At 36.8% G+C, this 16,834-nt stretch overlaps 1 protein-coding gene across 1 annotated transcript in view; it reads right to left on the bottom strand.

Annotated features, from left to right (window-relative positions):
- Positions 1 to 15,497, bottom strand: part of LOC146004588 (uncharacterized) — a 39,350-nt gene extending 23,853 nt beyond the window's left edge. Inside the window, exons 1-2 of the mRNA XM_083143456.1 lie at positions 15,426 to 15,497; positions 13,330 to 13,332 (exon numbers count right to left, since the gene is read on the bottom strand). Coding sequence (XP_082999582.1) covers positions 13,330 to 13,332; positions 15,426 to 15,497 — 75 coding nt within the window. The remainder of the gene's footprint in view (positions 1 to 13,329; positions 13,333 to 15,425) is intronic.
- Between the last annotated feature and the right edge of the window lie 1,337 nt (positions 15,498 to 16,834).

The raw sequence follows: 16,834 nt of genomic DNA, 5'->3' as shown, positions 1-16,834 counted from the left end.
TAAGATTAAGGTTTATGTACCTTTGCACCAAATGAAGGTAGCATAAATAAATGGCGACCAACTTTTGGGGCTAGAGAATTAGGAACCAGACAGCGAAGAGAGAAAGAATAATTGAAAATGGAGGAAAAGGATAAAGATGGAAATGAGAATGGAGAAGCTACAATGAAGGAAGACGGAGAAAAAAGGGAAACTTTCATTTGTTGCGGAGAGGAAGGAAACAAAGAAGAAATTATTATTTGTACGACATGTAAGGAAATTAGACACTGGATGTGCGAAGGAATAAGGAAGGAAAAATATATATCAATAAGCGAAAGGGAAGAAGGATACGTATGTAAGAACAGCAAGAAAGAAAAGTTGAAAGAAAAACAAAAGAAGACAGAAGAAATAAACTTAATAGAATTGTTTCAAAAGATGTCAATGCAAATGGAAGTTAACGCACAGAGAATGGAAGAAAATAACAAGGAAGTGAAAGAAAAGTTAGAAGAAGTAAGAAATGAAAGCAAGAAAATGTACGAGAAAATAACCGAGACATGTGAAGAAAATAGAAGATCATTGGAAAAGAAGATAGAAGAAACAACACTGCTAATTGAAAACAAAAGCGTGGATATAAATAGGAAGATCGAGGAAGAAGTTTCAAAACTTAGAGAGGAGAATATACACAGAACCGACAGTATGGAAAGAAAAATTGTTGAAAATAAATCGCAAATAGAAGCAGTATCTTCTAGAGTAGATGCAAATGAAAGCAAGATAGAGGAAGCAAAGGTCCTAATGGAAGATAGAAGCTGGGAAACACGCAATAGAATGGAAAAGGAAGTTCTAAAACTGAGAGAAGTAAGTACGCGGGAACTGCAAGAAGTTCAAGAAAAAACTAGCAGTATGGAGAAGGACATTGCGGAAAATCAAAATAAAATTAATGCAGCAGATAAGAAAGGAAAGGAATTAGACAGAAAATTAAATGGGGCAGTGTCAAAGATAGAGAAGACAGAAAAGAAAGTAGAAGAAGTGGAAAGAAAGTTAGGAAAGCTATTCATCAAAGAAGGAAACATAAATCCTAGGTTTCGAGAAAGTGAAGAAACGAAGGTTAAGAAAAAGCTGAGAGAAGAGAGTTCAAGCGATGAATCGATGACGGAGGAAGAAGAGAAGCATAAGAGATATAGAATAGCGGGAGGTCACAAGAAAAGGAAATGGAAGAATAGCGAAGATGGAAGTAATAATGAAAGGCTCTTAGACATATTGGAAAATGAATTCCCGAGAGACGAGAACTATAGGACCAGGATACCTAGGCCACTAGAATTGCAGCATCTTCCAAAATTCAATGGGAATATATCTGTTAAATGTCCCAGAAAGTTTTTAAGGGAACTAACAACAAATGTCAGACTTATGAGGATCCCCGAAGGAATGATTTTGAACGTCATAGAGACATGTTTTGAACAGTCGGCAGCAGGATGGTATCAACTAAATCAGCACAAATTCAGAAATTTTAAGGAGTTCAGCCGAAAATTCCTGAATTACTACTGCAGTGAAGACATAAAGGAAAGGCAGCTAGAAGCATTAAAAAGAAGATATGTAGATTGGTCAAAAGTCGATAGCCTGGAAGAACATACATGGGAGACTCTTAGAAGCTTCAAAAACCTAAAGGAAGGATGCAGTGAAGAGGAGTTGGTTAAACAAGTTGTCCAAACATTGCCATTAAGAATACAGAGAGCTATAGCAGCAGTTAAGATAAAAGCAGTTGATGATTTGATTGAATATCTAAGAACCGAAGATGTGCTAACAAAAACTCAGAATTCCTGGAACGATAAGGAAGGAAGATTCTATGGAAAGAGGCAACATTGAGAAGAAGAAGGGCGCTCAAAACCAAAGTTCCGGAGACAGGAATTTGATGTAAGAAGAATAGAAGTTAGAAACCAGAGACCAAGTGCAGAAAGAAGAGACGTAGGAAGAAACAATGGAAGATATGAAAGAAACATAGACTCTGTGGAAGAAAGAGAGAGAAACGATGATAGATATCGAGGAAATTGGAGAAACGTGAGAGGCCTAAATAATTTCCGAAGATACGGAAGAGGAGGAAATCAGCGATGGAGGAACATATATGAACAGAACGAAAGAGAATACCGAGTAAGTGTGCCCAATGAAGAAATGGAAAGAAGAAATGCACTTTCGGATGTAGAAAGAGACGAAGCCATAGAATTAGCCAGAAATCATTGTAATGACGGAAGAAGATTCCAAGACAGACTACGGGAAGACAATGGCCCAAGAAATGTAGACTTTAACGACGAGAGAAGGTTTCCGGAAAGATTGCAGGAAGATCATCACCGAAACCCACAAGATATAATGACAAACAGATGAAAATATAGCGATGTCGTCAAACTGTAAATAGAAGTAATCTATATGTACATATTTGTAAATAGAAGAAAATATAGTTCATGAAAGAATCTATATAGATAAAACAGAAATTTTGTTCGAAGAAGAAAGTATATGTTGAGAAGTTAAATAGAGGCCAAAAGATTATTCAGATAAGAGACTCACAAGCTCACTTGAAGACATCGGACAAAGATAAGAATAAGATTAATCATTGCATTAGAAAAGGGAACGTAATATCATAGGAACTGTTGATGGAAATTTTGAATCTCCAAGGAATAAGTTTCACTGACGACTCAACCTTACCAAAAGGCTGGATGTGTAATGCCAATGGTGGAACAACGTTTTGAGAGGAGTAGGCTGGACATGATCTACGTTAACGGAAGGAAGGCGAGAAGATAATTGATATAAATGAATATGCTACTCGTTCCTATGAAAAAGAAATTGCGAAGAGGAAAAATGAAAATGTGCATTAAAATTGAGAATCTTGTGTCTAAGACGAAGAATAACATATGAGTTATAGAAATGAATAGTGAAAATGAAAGATAGTTATAATGCATATGTCAATGATACACGAGATGAAGATGATGCACGCAAAAATGTCCACGAAGTAGGGACAGAAGAAGCGAAAAATGTGCTATTTGAAACGTAGTAATTCATTTGTGAAGAGCTTTGACCATCCTTAATATATGTTTGTCATGTACAGAAAAAGTCTGATATCTGCCAACAAGGAAAGAGTTGAGAGTTACAGAAACTATAAAAATCTCAGGAGAAATAAAAGAATAAAGACGTCCCAGTTCCTGAAAAGAAAGCAATAAAATAGAAGCCAGACGAAGATGCTGCGAATGCTAAATATAGTTTGTGAAAAGAAGAGCTGTGTATACATAGTGAGTTTTGTGAATCCAACATGAAAATTGATGAAGATTGAAGAATAGATGAAGAAAAGAAGAAATTTAGGAAGAAGAAAAAATTTTCTATCTTCATATTTTTACGATGAAAATTTTTTATGGCCAACGGGGGGAATATTGTGTTACGTACCCAATGGGACCAAGTAATGTAAATAGTTTGCCAAAGAAGAATAGAGATGGCAGCACCAGGCGTGCAAGGTTAAGAATTGGCATAATATATGTGAATAACTTTATAAATAAGAACAAAGCAAATTGGAAAGATGAAAAACAATAGAATATATTATAAGAAGACAAAGAATAAATATGAAAGAAGTAAATTAATATATATATTTTATAAATCAAATCAGTGATCACATGTAAGTTAATATGAAAATTAAGGAAGTCAAAGCACTGATACAAGTTTGTGTCTTTGAACAGATATTGCATCTGTTTGGTTGATTTACCATTCCCGTCGCGGAAATTTTGTTTACATCAGTGGCGAGCGCGTTCCGATCGACGCCCCACAGCACTTTTTGGTTGCGCAGTTTAACTGTAGCACCTACTTGGATGCGCATGTCAATCGGCTGCACCAAGTATACACTCTGTTGTACCTAGTTAGTGGTGGCGCGTTCCGATCGAAGCCCCAAGGGAGGATATTAGTATTATTCCCAAAGCTTGGAGGAAAAAGTTGGAAAAGGATAAAGGCATTCGTTAAATAGTCAAAACCTAAATTGAAATCCAGAGGGAAGTTTACAAAGAAGATAAGAAGGAAGTCCCGATCCAGAACGTCCATTGAGAAGGAAGTCCATATCTTCCATATTAAGAAGGAAGTCTAGATCCAGACCGTCCATTGAGAAGGAAGTTCCGATCCAGGCCGTCCATCAAGAAGGAAGTCCCGACCCAGAACGTCCATTAAGAGGGAAGTCCAGACCGCCCATTGAGAAGGAAGTCCCGATCCAGATCTGCCCACTACGAAGGAAGTACATATAGAAGAATATCCAAATAAAGAAAATAAATAATAAAAAGAATATTGAGATGAAAATTGACTGTAACGAGAAAATTATAGAAGAATGTAGCTTATCATGTAAAATTCTTACTCCATGTATCCTGTGTTTAAATAATATATTCGTTTAAACGTCTCCATTGGAAGGCATCCTGTCTGGTTTCGTTGTCTACAAAGAACCCTACCCTGTAGATAAGCTAGCTGAGTTTTAAGATTAAGGTTTATGTACCTTTGCACCAAATGAAGGTAGCATAAATAAATGGCGACCAACTTTTGGGGCTAGAGAATTAGGAACCAGACAGCGAAGAGAGAAAGAATAATTGAAAATGGAGGAAAAGGATAAAGATGGAAATGAGAATGGAGAAGCTACAATGAAGGAAGACGGAGAAAAAAGGGAAACTTTCATTTGTTGCGGAGAGGAAGGAAACAAAGAAGAAATTATTATTTGTACGACATGTAAGGAAATTAGACACTGGATGTGCGAAGGAATAAGGAAGGAAAAATATATATCAATAAGCGAAAGGGAAGAAGGATACGTATGTAAGAACAGCAAGAAAGAAAAGTTGAAAGAAAAACAAAAGAAGACAGAAGAAATAAACTTAATAGAATTGTTTCAAAAGATGTCAATGCAAATGGAAGTTAACGCACAGAGAATGGAAGAAAATAACAAGGAAGTGAAAGAAAAGTTAGAAGAAGTAAGAAATGAAAGCAAGAAAATGTACGAGAAAATAACCGAGACATGTGAAGAAAATAGAAGATCATTGGAAAAGAAGATAGAAGAAACAACACTGCTAATTGAAAACAAAAGCGTGGATATAAATAGGAAGATCGAGGAAGAAGTTTCAAAACTTAGAGAGGAGAATATACACAGAACCGACAGTATGGAAAGAAAAATTGTTGAAAATAAATCGCAAATAGAAGCAGTATCTTCTAGAGTAGATGCAAATGAAAGCAAGATAGAGGAAGCAAAGGTCCTAATGGAAGATAGAAGCTGGGAAACACGCAATAGAATGGAAAAGGAAGTTCTAAAACTGAGAGAAGTAAGTACGCGGGAACTGCAAGAAGTTCAAGAAAAAACTAGCAGTATGGAGAAGGACATTGCGGAAAATCAAAATAAAATTAATGCAGCAGATAAGAAAGGAAAGGAATTAGACAGAAAATTAAATGGGGCAGTGTCAAAGATAGAGAAGACAGAAAAGAAAGTAGAAGAAGTGGAAAGAAAGTTAGGAAAGCTATTCATCAAAGAAGGAAACATAAATCCTAGGTTTCGAGAAAGTGAAGAAACGAAGGTTAAGAAAAAGCTGAGAGAAGAGAGTTCAAGCGATGAATCGATGACGGAGGAAGAAGAGAAGCATAAGAGATATAGAATAGCGGGAGGTCACAAGAAAAGGAAATGGAAGAATAGCGAAGATGGAAGTAATAATGAAAGGCTCTTAGACATATTGGAAAATGAATTCCCGAGAGACGAGAACTATAGGACCAGGATACCTAGGCCACTAGAATTGCAGCATCTTCCAAAATTCAATGGGAATATATCTGTTAAATGTCCCAGAAAGTTTTTAAGGGAACTAACAACAAATGTCAGACTTATGAGGATCCCCGAAGGAATGATTTTGAACGTCATAGAGACATGTTTTGAACAGTCGGCAGCAGGATGGTATCAACTAAATCAGCACAAATTCAGAAATTTTAAGGAGTTCAGCCGAAAATTCCTGAATTACTACTGCAGTGAAGACATAAAGGAAAGGCAGCTAGAAGCATTAAAAAGAAGATATGTAGATTGGTCAAAAGTCGATAGCCTGGAAGAACATACATGGGAGACTCTTAGAAGCTTCAAAAACCTAAAGGAAGGATGCAGTGAAGAGGAGTTGGTTAAACAAGTTGTCCAAACATTGCCATTAAGAATACAGAGAGCTATAGCAGCAGTTAAGATAAAAGCAGTTGATGATTTGATTGAATATCTAAGAACCGAAGATGTGCTAACAAAAACTCAGAATTCCTGGAACGATAAGGAAGGAAGATTCTATGGAAAGAGGCAACATTGAGAAGAAGAAGGGCGCTCAAAACCAAAGTTCCGGAGACAGGAATTTGATGTAAGAAGAATAGAAGTTAGAAACCAGAGACCAAGTGCAGAAAGAAGAGACGTAGGAAGAAACAATGGAAGATATGAAAGAAACATAGACTCTGTGGAAGAAAGAGAGAGAAACGATGATAGATATCGAGGAAATTGGAGAAACGTGAGAGGCCTAAATAATTTCCGAAGATACGGAAGAGGAGGAAATCAGCGATGGAGGAACATATATGAACAGAACGAAAGAGAATACCGAGTAAGTGTGCCCAATGAAGAAATGGAAAGAAGAAATGCACTTTCGGATGTAGAAAGAGACGAAGCCATAGAATTAGCCAGAAATCATTGTAATGACGGAAGAAGATTCCAAGACAGACTACGGGAAGACAATGGCCCAAGAAATGTAGACTTTAACGACGAGAGAAGGTTTCCGGAAAGATTGCAGGAAGATCATCACCGAAACCCACAAGATATAATGACAAACAGATGAAAATATAGCGATGTCGTCAAACTGTAAATAGAAGTAATCTATATGTACATATTTGTAAATAGAAGAAAATATAGTTCATGAAAGAATCTATATAGATAAAACAGAAATTTTGTTCGAAGAAGAAAGTATATGTTGAGAAGTTAAATAGAGGCCAAAAGATTATTCAGATAAGAGACTCACAAGCTCACTTGAAGACATCGGACAAAGATAAGAATAAGATTAATCATTGCATTAGAAAAGGGAACGTAATATCATAGGAACTGTTGATGGAAATTTTGAATCTCCAAGGAATAAGTTTCACTGACGACTCAACCTTACCAAAAGGCTGGATGTGTAATGCCAATGGTGGAACAACGTTTTGAGAGGAGTAGGCTGGACATGATCTACGTTAACGGAAGGAAGGCGAGAAGATAATTGATATAAATGAATATGCTACTCGTTCCTATGAAAAAGAAATTGCGAAGAGGAAAAATGAAAATGTGCATTAAAATTGAGAATCTTGTGTCTAAGACGAAGAATAACATATGAGTTATAGAAATGAATAGTGAAAATGAAAGATAGTTATAATGCATATGTCAATGATACACGAGATGAAGATGATGCACGCAAAAATGTCCACGAAGTAGGGACAGAAGAAGCGAAAAATGTGCTATTTGAAACGTAGTAATTCATTTGTGAAGAGCTTTGACCATCCTTAATATATGTTTGTCATGTACAGAAAAAGTCTGATATCTGCCAACAAGGAAAGAGTTGAGAGTTACAGAAACTATAAAAATCTCAGGAGAAATAAAAGAATAAAGACGTCCCAGTTCCTGAAAAGAAAGCAATAAAATAGAAGCCAGACGAAGATGCTGCGAATGCTAAATATAGTTTGTGAAAAGAAGAGCTGTGTATACATAGTGAGTTTTGTGAATCCAACATGAAAATTGATGAAGATTGAAGAATAGATGAAGAAAAGAAGAAATTTAGGAAGAAGAAAAAATTTTCTATCTTCATATTTTTACGATGAAAATTTTTTATGGCCAACGGGGGGAATATTGTGTTACGTACCCAATGGGACCAAGTAATGTAAATAGTTTGCCAAAGAAGAATAGAGATGGCAGCACCAGGCGTGCAAGGTTAAGAATTGGCATAATATATGTGAATAACTTTATAAATAAGAACAAAGCAAATTGGAAAGATGAAAAACAATAGAATATATTATAAGAAGACAAAGAATAAATATGAAAGAAGTAAATTAATATATATATTTTATAAATCAAATCAGTGATCACATGTAAGTTAATATGAAAATTAAGGAAGTCAAAGCACTGATACAAGTTTGTGTCTTTGAACAGATATTGCATCTGTTTGGTTGATTTACCATTCCCGTCGCGGAAATTTTGTTTACATCAGTGGCGAGCGCGTTCCGATCGACGCCCCACAGCACTTTTTGGTTGCGCAGTTTAACTGTAGCACCTACTTGGATGCGCATGTCAATCGGCTGCACCAAGTATACACTCTGTTGTACCTAGTTAGTGGTGGCGCGTTCCGATCGAAGCCCCAAGGGAGGATATTAGTATTATTCCCAAAGCTTGGAGGAAAAAGTTGGAAAAGGATAAAGGCATTCGTTAAATAGTCAAAACCTAAATTGAAATCCAGAGGGAAGTTTACAAAGAAGATAAGAAGGAAGTCCCGATCCAGAACGTCCATTGAGAAGGAAGTCCATATCTTCCATATTAAGAAGGAAGTCTAGATCCAGACCGTCCATTGAGAAGGAAGTTCCGATCCAGGCCGTCCATCAAGAAGGAAGTCCCGACCCAGAACGTCCATTAAGAGGGAAGTCCAGACCGCCCATTGAGAAGGAAGACCCGATCCAGATCTGCCCACTACGAAGGAAGTACATATAGAAGAATATCCAAATAAAGAAAATAAATAATAAAAAGAATATTGAGATGAAAATTGACTGTAACGAGAAAATTATAGAAGAATGTAGCTTATCATGTAAAATTCTTACTCCATGTATCCTGTGTTTAAATAATATATTCGTTTAAACGTCTCCATTGGAAGGCATCCTGTCTGGTTTCGTTGTCTACAAAGAACCCTACCCTGTAGATAAGCTAGCTGAGTTTTAAGATTAAGGTTTATGTACCTTTGCACCAAATGAAGGTAGCACATGGAAACAAGGCTTAATGGTGTTATACATAACAAGTATCATTGTTGTATTACTCCATTTTGATACACCCTGTATAATCGATTGTTATTCATTTCCTAGGAACTTATTGGGCGGCAATGATTAGATAGAAGTTATAGGTCTTTGAAGGAAAGTACGCAGCTATAAGAACTGGCCTCTACAGCGCAGAACGATTATTTTGACAAAATCCTGTTTCCCTGCTGGCTACTTCTGGGAGGAGGGAGTCTAAGGTTGCCGCTTGTTGCTCAAACAGAGGGACAGCGTTAGGCCTCATTGGCTGTTTGACCGCAAGTTCCTTCGTAGGTAAACGTGGCAACAGCGGGTCACTGTCAGAAAGGCGTTCCCAACAAAACAAAAAAAAACAGGTGACGAAAAGTAAAGTTCCTAATTAATATATGGTGCATATAATGTACAGGGTGTCCGAATTGAAACGCCTTAATTTCAAATACTTATATTAAACATAATATACAGGCAAGAACAGTTTGGTAGGTGGTATATGGTAGCTTAGCTGTGGAAATTTTAAATAGGTAATGAATAGTAATTCGCTGCGGGACGGCGTACGTTCGAATCCGGATCTGGTCGGAATTTATTCGGCCTACGTATAGGGCCGGTGGCAACCTACCATCGTGAGGAAATTGGGGAGCTGCGAGTGAGTGAGCGTAATCCGGTCGCGAAGTCCTACAACGGCTGGGGGTCGGTCGGGCTGACCACCCGTCCCCCTAGTCTGGCTGCAGATCTCCACGCCCCCTTGGTGGCTCGCGTGGGAGGGAGGCCAGCAGTCGGTAGGTAAGCCTTGGCCCGATATTGGGCTGCTGCGCTATAGGATTATGATAATGAATAGTAAGGATTCGTTTATTTTGTATCGTTCCAGGGGGTGAAAAGTGCAAATGACAACCAATGCTGAAAAAGCGCAAACTGTGTGGTGGTACGCAAAATTGGGATCCATTAGCCTATTGCAAGAAATCCGTTCGTACCCAAAATTTGGGAGAACAATCTCACGTGACGCCGTACGAACGGATTTCTTGGGACTTCGTGCAAATGCATCTCCAATGCGCTGAAGGTTTTCCTCTGATGTTGGTGATCGGCCACCACCATGCCTCTTAGCGACAGATCCTGTCTCTACAAACGCTGCTTTCCACGCCTTGATTCTCTTGGCATCAGGAGGGTCTCTGTGATACTCTGCACGAAACCGTCGTTGCACTGCAATAATGGATCCCAATTCTGCGTACCACCACACAGTTTGCGCTTATTCAGCATTAGTTGTCATTTGCACTTTTCACACCCTGGAACGATACAAAATAAACGATTCCTTACTATTCATTACCTATTTAAAATTTCCACAGCTAAGCTACCATATACCTACCACCTACCAAACTGTTCTTGCCTGTATATTATGTTTAATATAAGTATTTGAAATTAGGGCGTTTCAATTCGGACACCCGGTATATCTATTTGTCATTAATTGCGTTGCCAGGACAGTAGCTTTTATACAAATTTTGGAGATTCTAACCACACAGAAGCTAGATAATGAATAGGAACGTGTTATTGTATCTCTATTATATTCTTATACCGTCTTTTTATATCCTGGTTGGAGTGGGGTCCCTTCATCATATCGGCACTCATCCGCATTGCCGCGATGATTAACCAAAGTAGCAGAAAAGTGACGCTAAATAACAAAAACCAAAGCTTTATTTTGCGTCGCGTTTTTACCACTTGGCTAATCGGGACGATGGGGATGAATAGTGACAGGATGAGATAGCACAGAAATCCCACAAAGGAGGGTACTGACTTTCAGCGCAGAAGCCAGGGCGTCGTTAGCCTACAAAACGCCGTTACCTGAGTGTACTACATGGAAGAAAATTGGTCAGTACTTATCATAAGTGAAGTTGGTATAATTTTAGTTGTAGAAATTATTTTTTGAAGTCGTTGTATGTGGATACATGTTTATGTAAATCTTCTATACAAATGCATGTGCTATTGAAATACAAAATAACTAGAGAAATTGGCCTAGCTACAAAAAAAATCTGGAACATGATACACACAGAACCCAAAACGTGTCAATTGACACACATATTTTGATTTCAATAACACGTTAACGTTCATAAACTGCAAATGATGCACCTTGGAATGTATTAAAGGGTATTTTTACGAGATGAAGTTCCGTGTGATGCACTAAAATGCATCAATTTGGAAGATCAGACAAGATCATTTGGAAGATAAGAAAATTACACATTTAGCTGTGTCAATTGATGCATTAAAAGTGGAAGTTTGTTATCTTCGAAATGATCTTCTCTGATCTTCCAAATTGATGCATTTTAGTGCATCACACGAAACTTCATCTCATAAAAATACCCTTTAATACATTCCAAGGTGCATCATTTGCAGTTAATGCACGTTAACGTGTTATTGAAATCAAAATATGTGTCAATTGACACGTTTTGGGTTCTGTGTGTACATATCAGAGCTTGAATAAATACCGAATTTATCATAAGAGGTGAAAAATGTACCATATATACACGTTCCATTCCGTTGAATATTTTACATTTCAGCGACAAAACCTCAAGTAAGTTTTCTAAAAAGAAGGGGGCGGATAATGTTACGTTTGCGTTGAAATGGGACATGCCCACGTGATGCCATGTTTACGAGTTATTGTGAGTCCCGGGTTTGAATAATGGACATTTACGTAGGTTCAATTACGAATATTTCTATTCTTTATGTTCAATAATTCAAGCGACTGAAGGAAAAATCAATCAAAGTTTCGGGTTCGATTCCCGGCCTGGAAATTGGTATTGTTTGTGAGTGTGCTCATGACATATCCTCATCGTCGCTATTATCCAAAAGTGGCAGGAAAGCGACGTTAATTAACAAAAGTACAAATCAAATACGAAAAATCCATACCTCGTTTTATTTGTCTTCTTTTCAATAAAAATCAGTTGAATCAGTCTGTTCTGAGAAACCAAGACAAGAAGGAAGGGGTAAATTTCTCGTATCGGACAAACGGCTGAAATTTGCTAGTTCATTTAATTTGAATATTCGTACTTAGGTATTCTGCATTGAGAAACATTGCTGAAGGTGGCATTTCGCTTATTTCGCGGAAATAAGCTCTATTTGCGACATATCGAGTAAGTTTTCTTCGTTTCTTTTTGCCATTAAGCCTTGTTTCCATGATATGAAAAACTCAATATGCTGACCAAGGCAGAAATTTATTTTATTATAAAACATAAACTAAACGTAACGTTTCAACCTTCTAGCAAGGTCTTCTTCAGACTCTGCACCAAGTACAAATGTAACAAGGTACAAAACAGGACGATATATATATATATATATATATATATATATATATATATATATATATACACACAAATTACTCCCCTCCAGACTATTAGAATGTAGTAGTTCTGGAACATTCTAGCAGGTGGGGCTAAACATTTTCTTCCATATCGAATGTGGTTGTACTCTTTATCTGACGCTCTTTTTCCTTCATTCTTCTTCCTTCTTTTCTCCTCTTTCTCTCTTGTCCTTTCTCCTCTTTCTAGCACCTTCTTCCATTTTGATTGAAAGACAGGTTGAAACAGCATAGGGATGATGTACGACTTAAGAGAGAGAGAAATGCGATATTTAAACACATGAGAGAAACAGGACATGACATAGAGTGGGATGAGAGTAAGCAGATAGGAAGGGAGAAGAGAGTACTAATGAGAAAATGGAACGAGTCCAAGATAATAGAGAAGAAAGGTGAAGAAGAGACAATGAACTGGAATAGGGGACTGAAGTTAAACAAAGAATGGAAGAAGGTGTTAGAAAGAGTTGAAAGGACAAGAGAGAAAGAGGAGAGAAGAAGGAAGAAGAATGAAAGAAAAAGAGCGTGAGATAAAGAGTACAACCACGTTCCATGTGGAAGAAAATGTTTAGCCCCACCTGCTAGAATGTTCCAGAACAACTTTCTAATAGTCTGGAGGGGAGTAATGTTTGTGAATATATATCCTCCTGTTTTGTACCTCGTTACATTTGTACTTGGTGCAGAGTCTGGAAAAGACCTTGCTAGAAGGTTGAAATGTTACGTTTAGTTTATGTTTTATAATAAAATAAATTTCTGCCTTGGTCAGCATGTTGAGTTTTTCAAGAAGAATGAGTAAGGGAGAAGAAAGACACACAGAGAAAGTGAAGGCAAAACTGTAGGAAGTAAATCAGAATACGAAATGCAAGGAGTGGAAAAATGAGGGATTAAAATGAAAGGAAGGAAACATTAATAGGAGGAGCGAAAGAAAAACAAGACAATAAGTGGAGGTGGAGGAAAAAGTAAAGTAGAAACAACAAAGATGAAGGGAATTAAATTACTTATTTCACTTGCTATTGTTATTGTAATGGAACAATGTTAATTAACTTTCAGGCAGGATACGTATTTAGAACGTATTTTGGCAGTGATCCGTACCGTCAGACACGTAATAATAATATAAATAAACTTTGTAATCATGGGTTGTGTCTATCAATAATAATAATAATATTGGCCAATTAATAGTTGTTATTAGTGTTATTACCTGAAGAGGTAAACAAAATTATATAAGAATAGAACTATTCATTCATTCATTCATTGTTTTCTGCCTAATTGGCAGGTTTTTCATAACAGTACGTATTCATTATCTAGCTTATGTCTAATTACACACAGAACCCAAAACGTGTCAATTGACACATATATTTTGATTTCAATAACACGTTAACGTGCATAAACTGCAAATGATGCACCTTTTAGTGTCAAAATACACATAGGAATGTATTAAAGGGTATTTTTATGAGATGAAGTTTCGTGTGATGCACTAAAATGTATCAATTTGGAAGATCAGAGAAGATCATTTTGAAGATAACAAACTTTCACTTTTAATGCATCAATTGACACAGCTAAATGTGTAATTTTCTTATCTTCGAAATGATCTTGTCTGATCTTCCAAATTGATGCATTTTAGTGCATCACAGGGAACTTCATCTCATAAAAATATCCTTTAATACATTCCAAGGTGCGTCATTTGCAGTTTATGCACGTTAACGTGTTATTGAAATCAAAATATATGTGTCAATTGACACGTTTTGGGTTCTGTGTGTAAGGTCACTAAAATTTGTATAAAAATTGCTTTCCTACCACATAAATTAGTGACAAGAACAGTCAATTTCATATTATAGAACAATAAGCAAGCATTTATTTATTTAATTTTGGGCTTGGTAAGTCTTTGGAAGAAGACCCCAGGATTCCGCCTCTAAATTCTTCCTTGCTTTACTACTAAGATATCTAGAAATTTAAAAATGTAATAAGAAAAATGCCCCTCCCAAAGCATCTACGTTATTTCGCTGTTTTATCGTTTTAGTAACATGCGTCTCGTTCCGCAGCATAAAGTCGAAAATCATAATTTTAAGGCGAAATAATGTTACACTAAACAGACAAGGTTGTTTTTTACAATAACTTCGGTGCATAAGTACGGTTTTAATGCCTTGAATGTATGTAGTAGGTATAGTGCGAACTCTCTCTCCGTAAATTAAGGTCAATCACACGTCTATATATTCATAGTGTTGGAGTGGTTAGCACAGCGCCAGGGGTCCCGGGTTCGAATCCCGGTCGGAGCCTGGATGTTCTTTGCGAGTGTTCCGTCATCTATTTTACCATATCATTACTTATCCTCGTCTTCACGATTAGCCAAAAGTGGCAGAAAGGCAAAGTGCAATAAACCAAATAAAAAAAGAAAACAATAGTGTTGGATATACATATTACACATGTCATGAAATTGTGGGAGGAAGCATATCCGGATATCGGATATTATTTAATCCGTTTTCAGAAATCCGGATATGTTTATCCGTCCCCTAATACATTTGCCTTCAAAACATAATTTTAAGTTCGGATATTTACAATGTAAAACTTTGGGTAAGAGTTTCATATATCGGAGACACATTAAAATGGGATATTTTGTGTTTCCCATGATGCAGCATCTGGTTCACGTAGGGAAAGCAATGGCAATTGTGCGTCGGTGAGATATTTCTCTTGAAAAATACATGATTTCCCGGTCAAATAGATTCCACGATGAAAGAAAATACCTCGACGAACGTTGGAAATCTTAGAGAAACTCATTTCCGTTTTCTCTAAGTATATGAAACTGTTACCAAACTTTGCAAGAAATGACAACTGCGTATCGGTTTTGAAAGGATAAGCGTACTCGGGATGGCACATAAATGGGTATCCACATGATAATCATGCGAATATCCGCTTACCTGCCATCCAGATTATCCGCTATTTTCAAAACCGGTAGAGAATGAATGAGCATTGATGTAAAATATCTAAGAAAATCATAAAATTATTACTGAAATTGTCAAGTAATTGTCACTTAACATGGTATGTAACTATTGTACAAATTTCAATCATGATTTTTACGTTTAGATATATTATAATTAATTTTATTTACCTGTCGCCTTCTTCCGAACATGTACTCGGAAAGCAAATCTCCAGGAAGCGGAGGTAGGAACGGACCCGCCATCTCTTGACAAGATCAGACACTAACTTCTCTCCAGCCTCGCGATCTCTGATTCCACGGATGCTCCGCCTCGCTCTCTGTGAAATAGCTTCCGTCTCTCCATCCTCATTGGTGGATTTCCTCGACGGGAGGGCGTGGTTAGCAAATCAGCGACTGTTACTGGTCCGAACAATGCGAAGCTCTTGTCCGTTTTGCGAACAGCAAGTCAGAACAGACTAATAACAATAATGGGATTGGGGAAATTCTATGTACGGAGTTATTAGCTGCATCTGAAATGGACCTTTATATTGCAACAATGGGTGAAAGAGTATAATCTCAGGTCTCCATTGTTCTTGCGTGTGGAATTCGAAATAATAATGGTAAGAATATATTTTGGCTTCTTTTAGTACTCGTAATGGAACAGACGTGATAACTCCATTAAGCCTTGTTTCCATGATTATGAAAAACTAAATATGCTGACCAAGGCAGTAATTTATTTTATTAAAAACATAAACTAACGTAACGTTTCAACCTTCTAGCAAGGTCTTCTTCAGACTCTGTATCAAGTACAAAAGACTTTTGTACTTGATACAGAGTCTGAAGAAGACCTTGCTAGAAGGTTGAAACGTTACGTTAGTTTATGTTTTTAATAAAATAAATTACTGCCTTGGTCAGCATATTTAGTTTTTCATAACAGACGTGAGTTCCTAATTGCTAAGTGCATTTTTCTCCCTATTTTAAATCACAATAATGAGATTATGTTTTCCCTCCAAATCTGGATTATTTGTGGCGAACTTTTGTTATTTCTTCACTCAAAATAGAGGATTACTTTCTGCAACTGTTCGGCACTACATTCTGCCTTCAACACCTATATTCCTACAGCTTTTTTTTTTTCTCAATATGGATGTTACTTATCAATATCATAGACATATTTCCCCATCAAAACCTCTCCTTTTAGTAAATTCTTATTTTCCAAGGACCTTTTCCACACGAAAACTCAAATTCATGGACGTATGTAAGCGAGGGTATAATGGAGGGGTCCATACCCCTCCAATAGTAAGGAAAATTTGAATTATTCTTTTTCGTTCGGTTCCGCTACTAGAACACGTTTTCAGCACAATCCATTGCTCTGAGTAGAGGAACTTTTATTTATGACCACTCGTATCTACAATATGCTTTAAAACATGCTTTTCATTACAATATATGCTCGTAGCAGACAACAGTATTTCAAAAACAAAAAATAATATTCAAAACATGTCTTGAGGTCTCTTATTGTTCCGATTTTATTCATTATTATGCGTGGAAGCCACATACAAACCAAGCTAAAATTCTATATGCTTTTTTCAAATGTTAAAAAGTTC

The sequence above is a fragment of the Lepisma saccharinum genome, chromosome 22 (assembly GCF_977018435.1).
Source record: "Lepisma saccharinum chromosome 22, izLepSacc3.1, whole genome shotgun sequence".
NCBI lineage: Eukaryota > Metazoa > Arthropoda > Insecta > Zygentoma > Lepismatidae > Lepisma > Lepisma saccharinum.
Note: the sequence above shows the minus strand (reverse complement) of the source record. Positions and strands in the feature narration are given on the sequence as shown.